This window comes from Trematomus bernacchii, unplaced genomic scaffold, assembly GCF_902827165.1.
Source record: "Trematomus bernacchii unplaced genomic scaffold, fTreBer1.1, whole genome shotgun sequence".
Classification (NCBI taxonomy): domain Eukaryota; kingdom Metazoa; phylum Chordata; class Actinopteri; order Perciformes; family Nototheniidae; genus Trematomus; species Trematomus bernacchii.
In genome coordinates this window covers 11,536,883-11,547,301 of record NW_022987564.1, presented here as the reverse complement: position 1 = coordinate 11,547,301, position 10,419 = coordinate 11,536,883, and the positions used below count along the sequence as shown (strand labels likewise).

The following is a 10,419-nucleotide window of genomic DNA, read 5'->3' as shown; positions in this document are numbered from 1 at the left end:
TATGTCACTGCATGCATGCACGGAGCACCCGTAGCGCGGAGATCATCATATCATGTCTTGTTGTCAACAAAAAACACCAAAACGGCTCGTTCGCGGGTGCGAGCCGGCTCCCGTCGTTCACTTAAAAGAGCCGGCTCTTTGAGCCGGCTCGTTCGTGGCTCGGTGACGTAGATGTTTACAGCAACATTTTCACGTCAACACGTGTGTAGGCTTGCAGCGTCAGTTCAGCTTAGTAGCCTACGTGAATCTTTGCATGTTCGCAGTTTGAAGATACAACACTTTTCTTTTTACCACATGCATACATAACTAGGATCCATCGAGCGACGACTCTCTTCTCTTCTGCGTCCACCATGAAGAAGAAGTAGGAGGAGGGATTTCTTCTTCTTGACTTTGACGACCTGCCTGTGGAGACTGTGCAGAAAAGTATCAGAATATACATTCAAAGCTGCTTATTGTGACACAGATGCAACAAGGGGTGGATTTCTGATTTAAGGAACCATGATTTGGAGGAAAATCCAACCAGGAACCTGCAGAGCATGGCTGTCTCGGGTGAGTCGTTTTCTGTTTTGAGAGTTAACTTAAAGAGTCATACTGTTTACATATTGGTTTATAGCTTTTAATGCAGTGTTATTAGTCGAAAAGGAGGCCGCTGATCATGTTTCTACTGTCATAAATTCTACACTTCCTATTTAGATACGCCCTAGTCCTGCCCTGCTGTTATTGGCATTAAGTCAAACTTTCATGGAAGTCATTGCACTGTGCTGAACTTTGGTTACTTTGGTTACTCTTATAACGTCACTATTTGGGGAGTTTGCACTGAACAGCCATATCCTTAACCCCCCCCCCCCCCCCCCCCCCCCCCCCCCCCCCCCTCATATGATATGATACGATACATATACATCATTTTGTAAAATATAAAGGTATTTTACCAAAATATATAACAACAATAAATAAAATAGAAAATATTACCTGAAATGTACACCTGAGTGTTGCAAAGTTGTTATACAATGTCATATTTATTTATTATTTTTATAAAACATCTTAGAAAGGGTATATACTCCTTCTCCTTTGTAAGATTAGTTGTTAGCCAGAAAGATAATCACCAACTATTCTGATTCTGAAAACTTTAAATTTCCTGACCAAACAATAAATGATGATGAAAATAAGTGTTAGTTTCAGCCCTACTTGACTATAAAATCCATTCTTAGTGTCAAGCTCTGCACATTCTGTCATCATTGTGTACAGTGAAGCTCAAACATTAAAAAGATGGAACAAGAAGAAAAACAATCTTTAAACTTCTCCCTTTCTTCCAGGTTTCTTTGAGGCAGGAGCTGTGTTTCTCATCGGTGCCCCCGCAGCCGGTGCCCCCTCTGATCCAGACGCTGCAGAGTTACCTCAGGAGCCTGGAGCCCCTGCTGCCCCCCGATGAGCTCAGCCACACCCGCAGGATGGTGCAGGAGTTTGGCAGGCCCGGGGGCCTTGGTGCACGGCTGCAGGCAGGACTGGAGAAGAGAGCCAGATGCACAAAGAACTGGGTCTGTGTCCGCTGTATCAGTGTGGGAAATGTGACAGATGTCAGGGACGGATATGGGTGTTTTAATAAAGCACAGATAGAGCAGCACTGGTGTGTTTGAAGCACTCACAGGCAGATTTAACATCACTGCTAGGTATCAATATCAGGCTAAAGCAGTGGTGCCAAAAAGCAAAACAGCACCTTCCCTTCCACTCTTGTAGAAAGGTAGCTCTGACCCCAAACAACCAAAAATAATCAATTCCAGTTTGTTTTTGTTATTGTAAGCAAAGTAACGCAATTATACATTGGACAAGGAAAAGGCTTCAATAGAAAAAGTACAAATTCACAACAAAAACAACATGCATCCGCCAAAAACCCTGCACAAAAATACTTATATTTCAATGCTTAAAATGTATTCAAAATTTAGTATCTTTTAACTGTGATTTCTTCTTTGAAAACAATCTGTTCCACCCAGATTCATGGAAACCTTTTACAAGAGTTACATGTCAGTCCTATTTATGTGTGTGTTGCCTCTCTCCCCTTTAGATCTCTCCCTGGTGGGTGCAGTGGGCGTACTTGGAGAGCAGACAGCCGCTGCCAGTGCATTCAAACCCGGCCATTTCTCTGCCCAGGAGAGATTATAACGGCTGGAGGAGCCAGCTAGTGTGAGTCAATGATATCATACACACACTACAGACACACTGATGAAGCAGAGTGTACACTAGTACTGCTGTTATAGAAAACTAAGATAGTGATACTTTCTGAAAGCAATTGTATTGTTTGTTGTTACATCATTGTTTCAAACTTCCAGTATTTGTCATTGCTGGAGGTTCATAAATTAAAATATCCCCCCAAAAACAATAAAATATAATAAATAAGGGTGTGCTGTGATGTGTCTTTGTTTCCAGTAAAAACACTGGGTCATGTTGTTGCCGTTAAAAACGCATGCGTATAAGTATACTCCAAAACGTAATTTGACTCCTCGAGCATATGTTAATGAATGACTTTTTGTGTTGTAAATTAATTCATTTCCGCCTGTGCATGTCAAAAAGAGATTACATAATGTTACTGTGTTACATAATAAAAACACAACCTTTCTGTCTCCATTTAGGTTTGCATCCAAACTCATTGCAGCAGTTCTAGACTTTAAGGCCACAATCAACACGTAAGTATGACTGACATATTCAAAAAGCAATTAGTCATTTTCATGTTTTAAAAGTATTCAGATGAATGAATCGCCAAATGTACAAAAGAAATACCGATTCTCCACTGCATATCAAAGAAAAATAGTTGATATGATTTTACTTCAAAGCTGTAGTAAATTTGCAGATGGACATTTTACATTGCATTCACAAGCGTATAAAATCCATTTGTAGAGTTTTAGTCTGGTATGGGCTAATCTATAAAGTGTTGACTACACAACAAAGAGAAGTGATCAGATACTTTGTATCTACAGTACAGAGGGAAACGTATAGCTTTTTTACTCATTATATCATACAAACATTAAGATGCTTGTGTGTGCTTCTCTGTTTCAGCGGCCAGCTGCCATTGGAGCACCTGCGAGGGAAGCCTCTGTGCATGGAGCTCTACCCGCTCCTCTTCTCCTCCTGCAGGATCCCCGGCCCCAAACACGACCAAATCGCTCACTATGGGCGCGCCCGACGCTCGCCGACACACATCACAGTGGTCAGGAACTACCAGGTGGGATGAAGCAGTCTGATTAAAAAATGTTTTGCTCTTTTAGTCTTTCTGATATTTATCATCCTTATTGGATTGTAAATCATACCACAGTGCAAACATGTTGAGTCTTGTGTAATCACACCTCTGTTTGTTTTCTTTTTTATTAGGTTTCTTGTCTCAACCAATTACAAATGTGCAGATCATTGGGAATCACTTTAGTTTTGGCAGCAGGTCAGAGAAAGGAAACCAAACCAATCTGAACGCAGTGCTTTTAAAGCCTCATTCTCACTACCTTTAATTTACCATCTCTTTTCTATATGAGATAAAGTTAGTTTTCATGCTAATAATGTTATTATAATAATGTAAAAATCTGCCTGTAATTGTCTTTGAAAATATTTTGCTGATTCTCCAGCTAACCCTATCTTGGTTAATTTTTAAATAACAACTGATGAAGGCCACAATTAATTTCTTTATTTTTTATTTTGGCATTGTATGTATTATAATGCCCTTTTCCCACTTTTATTGAAGATGTTGCACTGCAATCTTTCTTGGGATGAATGGGGTTTTATCTTATCCTATCATATCTTTATTGTTATTATCGAATAGTTTTCTGTCCATTTTCTGAGGATTGGCTGATCGATTAACAGAATAATTGTTGGTGCTGTTCGTGTAGTATTTGTGTTGGAAGCAGACAAAGACAAAGAAAAAAGCCCCAGAGCTTAAATAATCACAAAAAATGTGCTAACTGAGAACCTCCTGGAGACGGTCTGTATCTTGGAAAACATTGCGTAGTGAAAGCTTAACCAATCCAACATTTCTCAATAAATCATTCATAGAAGACAGGCGTAACAAAGATGGCCTCCTGTTTTTCTTCTAGTTCTTCCAGCTGGAGGTTTACAACAGCGACGGCTCTCGGATGACGGAGAGTCAGATCCACGGACAGCTGCTGAGGATCCGCTCTCAGTCCTGGAAGACGGACAAAGAGCCGATGGGCATCCTGACCAGCGAGCACCGTCACACCTGGGGACAGGCCTACGACCGGCTGCTGAGAGGTACATCAGAGCTACATGCAGACCTAGAAAAGGGTGTATGAGGCCTTTACTGTGTATGTCACTGAATAAACCGAGACATTTATAAATACTAAGTTATTACTGTCTTTTTATTTCTTCCTTTTATGACTCAGATAAACTAAACAAGGAATCAGTGCGGCTGATAGAGACAGGACTTTTCTCTCTGTGTCTGGATTCTCCCGTCATGAGGATATCAGATGAAAAGTATGGACACACACACACACACACACACACACACACACACACACACACACACACACACACACACACACACACACACACACACACACACACACACACACACACACGAACAAGCTGCATCTCTATCTCTTTCTTTTTGCTTCCTCTGTTTCGTCCCCACTCAGGTATTTGTGTTGAGCAATCCTGTGTGTTTGTTAAGATACCATTGTGTGTTGACATCAGGTTCTTAAGCAACAGCGTACATTTGTCATTTCCTTTATTTGAAATGTTGGAGCAGTCGCTGCTTGTGTGCAGCTTTATAACTAAAGACATTTACACACTCAGGTTTAATGTACTCCGGTCCTTATAGTTAGTCCTCTTTTTTCTTCTTTTACCTAGATTTAAGCAGGATTATTCCAATGTTGAGGCTGTGATTAAAACAGACTTTAAAGGTAGGGTAGGTAAGTTTGAGAAACCGGCTCGAGATACACTTTTTGTTATATTCCATGGAATGCTCTTAACATCCCGATAGCAATGAATATCTTAAGTGCTTTGACAAAAAATCCATAAAAAAAATGTCATCTGTGGAAGCCGTAATACTGTAAAAAGCACGACCAATCATTTTAGCCGGCCCGGCTAAAATAACTGGATGGCCTACCTGCCTGTCAGCCTTCCATCTGTGCACAAACTTATCTCGTGCCCTCATTGGTCATGTGCACGTTCGTGTGTGTTGGAGGAGGGGCTCTATAAGGAAGTGGCAGATTTTCTCCGGTTGTGTATTTTCAAATTCTAGCTCACTCAAGCTGGTTTCTCAAACTTACCTACCCTACCTTTAAGCTTAAAGCAATATTTATTTTACAAAAGAATAGCATAAGAAATGTATTATATAAGAAACATGCAACAGACAACAAACAAACATCAAATTTACTTAAGCAAAACCATCATCAGAAATACCATTATCTGAACTTAACAAAAATGGAAATAGTAATTTAAAAGTATTCATGAATTGTACTAAAGTACAGTACTTGCCTAAATGTACTTACCACCAGTGACTTTTTATTATTTTGTTTCTTTGTGTCCATCTTGTTTTTTCCAACTTTGATTGACAGGTATGCCAGTCGCAAGGCAGCACAGATTCTGCACGGAGGTGGGACGTTCTCAAACAGCGGCAACCGCTGGTTTGATAAAACTCTGCAGGTGAGCAGCAGCAGTATTCACGTATGACAAGAAAAGCTGACATATTGATACAGCAGTCTGACTGTGTCTGTGTGTTTGTCTCAACAGTTTGTGGTGGGTGAGGACGGCTCGTGGGGTCTTCTGTATGAACCAGCCACAGCCGAGGGTCCGCCCATAGCAGAACTGCTGCATCACATCCTCGATTACTGGTGAGATAACATGAGACGAGACGAGATAATATCCTGTTCTCACTACTGTTTACTTAGTGGTATTATCTCTTTATTGTGTATTAAGTAAGTTACTTGGTTAAATGTATCTATATATAGTGCTTACCATGCTGGACCATATTAAATGAAGACTATGCTGACATGAAAGTACTGTCCACATGTCTTATGGTTTTTGAGGCCCAATTGTAATGCATTTCCTTAAAATTTTTATTTAAAGAATCCTTTAAAAGCTGCTGCTAAAATTCTTATTAAAGGGTGCTTAATAACTCCAACCAACACTCACAAAGATGACCTGTGTTACTGAATAAAAGTACTCTGATTTAATCATAATATATTAATAAAATCTTACAAAGCTTTACATCATGCACACTTGTATGTTTTCTTGACTGCAGTGAGAAGCCAGACCCAAAGAGAGCGCCGTTGGTTCCTCTACCGATGCCCAAGAAGCTTTACTTTAACATAGACCGAGAAATCAAGAGGGACATAGAGCATGCCAAGCAGAACCTCGATATGTAAGTTTCACACTATAAATGTAGAGTTCACGATGAGTACTTGTGATGATAAGAGAAGAATGCCCTCACTGCTCAGCGTAGGCTACATGTTTGCTTTGTCTTGAAAAACTAACAAAGCTGATGTGACCTTAGCCACAGAGGTGTAAACATGTTTATCAGGAAAGGAAGCTGTCATTGACCTTTGAGATCAAGGCCTTTCCTATAAGTCTGTTTGTAATGTTTTTTAAATCTCCTGCAGACTAATCAACGACCTTGACGTGAACGTGTTCAACTTCAAAAAGTTTGGCAAGGAGCTTCCTAAGCAGCACAGCCTGAGTCCAAACTCCTTCATCCAGGTCGCCCTGCAGCTCGCCTACTACAGGTCCGCCACATGACACACGAACACACATACACCACTAACTTTACAGATTTAAAATATTTACTTTTACAAAGCTTTACTTTTATTTTGTATTGTCCCTAAAGGGCAGGTTGTTTTTCTCATTCATAAGAAAATTAACACAATATAAACATTGTGCAAAATAGTATAAAATCAAGTCGAATCAAATTAGTGATTTATATGTATAACTTAAACAATAAAGATTGACCAGGGTGATTCACTGAGAAATTAAAATACAGTAAATAAGTGAGGAAGTTTCTCAGGAGTTTTAGTCGTATTTGAACACACAGAGACAATATAACTATTTTTAGATCCAGTGTGACTAACACTTATCCATTTATAACTCTGAAAAAAATTCTGAGACCACTCAAATGTTCCCTTGAGTCTCAATCTCTACATGTATGGCAGCCATTCGATCACAACACAGAGAAATGTTGTCAGTAGTTTATTGAATAAAATAAAATAAATCATAGAAAAGTTGTTCCTTTTAACTTAAGAACTTGCATCATATTTTAAAGTTTTCTTCAGTATCAAGCACATTTGCGTAAAGTTGTCTGTTAAAACGTGGCTGTGTGGCAAACAGAACTGCTACTAGCTAATTCAGCATCCTTTTCAATTTTGGCCAAATAAATGGGCTTCAATTGTAGCACAAATCTAACCGAATCAATGGCAACGGTATACTTCCTGCTTGTATCCAACAAACTTTTATGGAAACTGCAGTGTCAAAACGTAGCCGATTGTTTGCCCTGTAGCGTACAATGTTGATACAAATATTGAATTGAACAGTGCTATTAGGTTTTAATCCATTAACTCCTTTCCTTTTTGTTTTTAGAGTCCACAATGAGGTCTGTCCTGCCTGTGATATCGCCTCTCAGAGGATGTTTAAAGGAGGAAGAACCGAGTATATCCGCTCGCCCACAAACCAGACGCTCAAGTTCATTCAGGCCTTCGATGATCCATCTGTCTCGGTGAGAAACACCACAGAATTGATCCCCTGTGGCTAACACAGCATTTATTTCAGCATGTCTTTCAGGTGTAGAGAGATGTAATCATAGCGCGTTTTATTTCTTGTGTTGCAGCACGAAGCAAAGCTACAGCTGTTCAGAGAAGCTGTTGATGCCTACACAGCTCTGACTCATCAGGTGAGTGACAAGTCAACTTTCATTTGTCATTTGATATTAACTGATAAACACTTCTCTCTGAAATCTCTTTATCGGCTCTGTTCAGGTACTTAATGGACACGGCATAGACAACCACCTGCTGGGGCTCAAGCTGCAGGCCATCGAGGAAGGACTGAGCATCCCCAAAATCTTCATGGACACCGCTTACGGCCTCGCAACACACTGGAAACTCCGGACCGGACAGGTGTGTTTCTGTGTGTACAAGTGTGGCTTTGCTGGTTTGTTTTATGGAAGTAATTGACAGTCATGTAGCACAACATGAAGTAGGAATTTAATTTGTCTGTTTTATGACACAGTGAAAATATACGAGGGAACTTTCAGCAGGTGAATCAGCAGTTTTTCTGTTATGCGACATGTGATGTTCTCTTAATGTGGCATATTTACTGCCACAAAATGTAATTTAGGAGTTTCCAGCAATCACCCTGCTGATGTTCTGTGCTGAAGCTTGTGTTGTCTTTATGGCTCTATTTTTTACATTTTGTGTTATTACCCCTTTACAATATATAATGAATAGCTGCTTCATAATGGGAGTTTTCTTGCTTTTCTTTTCCCTGGTGATTAATTCATCAGTCAACAGTACTTCCTTTTCACACTTTTCTCAGTCTCTAGCCGTTAATATACATACAGAACAATGATTAATGAGTCGGCATTAGATCAATAGATTAATTAGTAAAAGATGAATAATGCCAGTAGTTGTCAGATGTTTTGATATTAATGACAGACATTTAGGTATGTTTTGATATGTTTAATTTAAAACTATTTTTGCCAAATTTGAGATGAGCTTTGTCTTTATATCATGTATTGTATGTGCCATTTAATGGCATGTCAACTGCGGGGGGAAGAGAAATCTCTTAAGAAATTTCCCCCAATATTAGCAAGCACTATTTTAGCCATTGCTTGCTTGAATAATATTCACAAGGGCTGGATAATGAGGTTATCAAGAAAAGAAAGGAAAGGAACAACTACTTTCATGATTAATTTGCTCAATACTAAAATTAATTAAGTATTTGAAATCCAGAAGACAATGCTGTGAGATATTTGTTCATGTCTAACTCTCTTTCTTATGATACATGAGCTCACGTGCATCCTCCCTCTTGCTCCTTCAGGTGCCTGCGAACACAGACAGCGTGATGTGTTTCGGGCCCCTCGTTCCTGACGGTTATGCCATTTGCTACAACCCTCAAGCAGACCACGTACACTTCTCCATCACCGCCTTCAACTGCTGTGAGGAAACGCATGCGGAAACATTGGCTCTCACCCTGAAGGACACTCTGTGTCAGCTACAGGAGCTACTGCAGCCTACCGTGTAGAGCTGCTCCTGTTCCCCAACCTCTCTAACCTGGGAAAATAAAGAAAATATTATTATCAATGTTTTTGTCTTCATACGGCTTGTTTTGAATGTTATGTTATGAGCGGTTAAATCTGAGCTAATTTTGAAGGCAGAAAACTGTCTCTGTGGTGCTTTTGATGCTTTTTTTTAATGCTTTTTTCATGAAGCAATAAGTCACTTTCCTTTTCTTTTCTTGCAAGAGCTGACCAAGCAGCCTACATTATGTTCTACAGCAAAAGCACTTAAAGGGCATCTAATGCTCCATTATGTGTCGGTGAAACCAAAACAAGTCAACCTGACACTCAGTCATTGATCAGAACAAGCCAAAACGTGTCTGTAGAAACTGACTGCACTCCCAAGTCATGAGATGACCTGTAGGCTTTCTAGTACCCTCTATTGTGAATACATATGTTCCAGCAGTTGCTCATCAGCTTTAATAGATACATGTTTTTGGAAACCCTTTATTGTCTTGTTAACCTGTCTGTTTGAAATGGACCAAAAGCCAGAAATCTGGTTCTATATGTTAACAATGCAAAGAAGTATCAGCTTTTGCCTACTTTGGAGCAACCTGATCTTCAGGATGTATTTACTTTATGCTGAAATTAATGTAAAGAGGCTTTGGCACTCCTCCTCGCTACGACCTATTGTTCTACTCTCAACCTGCAGGACTGGTTAATAAAGCCTGTGATCACATGGTTTTGCATTTTTAATGATTTGAGTGAGAGAGTGAGAGTACAGTGATTGGCAAAGGTGCAGCTGTGTTTGTTTCAAAAGTCTGCTTGTCGTACAGTGTCTGGTGCGACTTCTCAGGCCGCTGACCCGCTGAGATAGGGAACAAGCAACACCTATTTGATGTGCTGTTTCAATAATCCTGTTCGACTTTGGACATTAAAGTTCATTTCAAATTAAGAAAACATTAGGGAAATCCAGTAGGCCTACATGAATTGTACATGTGCAAAGGAGACAACAATGATGTGGGATTTGCAGTAAACAAATGTGAGAACCAACACTCATCCCTTTCTTGTTCTGCTATGCAAGTGAACAGTATTAGTACAAAATTATTAAAGAAAAACACATATTTGTGATGGAAAATTAATATCTGAACAACGACATTTATAATTTTTCATTTAAAACAAATTGTTTACCTTTTTAGTAACATACTGTAGGGGAGTGT

At 39.6% G+C, this 10,419-nt stretch overlaps 1 protein-coding gene across 1 annotated transcript; it reads left to right on the top strand.

The window, feature by feature from the left end:
- Positions 1-174: 174 nt before the first annotated feature.
- Positions 175-9,938, top strand: cratb (carnitine O-acetyltransferase b). The gene is made up of 15 exons (XM_034124734.1): positions 175-549; positions 1,314-1,535; positions 2,060-2,178; positions 2,625-2,678; positions 3,049-3,214; positions 4,071-4,245; positions 4,377-4,467; positions 5,553-5,640; positions 5,728-5,828; positions 6,239-6,358; positions 6,597-6,719; positions 7,567-7,702; positions 7,814-7,876; positions 7,962-8,099; positions 9,022-9,938. The coding sequence occupies exons 1-15, from the start codon at positions 499-501 to the stop codon at positions 9,223-9,225; spliced, it is 1,851 nt and encodes a 616-aa protein (XP_033980625.1). The 5' UTR covers positions 175-498; the 3' UTR covers positions 9,226-9,938.
- The last annotated feature ends 481 nt before the right edge of the window (positions 9,939-10,419 follow it).

Excerpts from the sequence above, each read along its gene's own strand:
- cratb (XM_034124734.1), top strand. The coding sequence starts at position 499 with ATGATTTGGAGGAAAATCCAACCAGGAACCTGCAGAGCATGGCTGTCT. Across the intron at positions 2,179-2,624 it reads GGCTGGAGGAGCCAGCTAGT|GTTTGCATCCAAACTCATTG; the intron begins GTGAGTCAATGA and ends GTCTCCATTTAG. Across the intron at positions 6,359-6,596 it reads GCCAAGCAGAACCTCGATAT|ACTAATCAACGACCTTGACG; the intron begins GTAAGTTTCACA and ends AATCTCCTGCAG.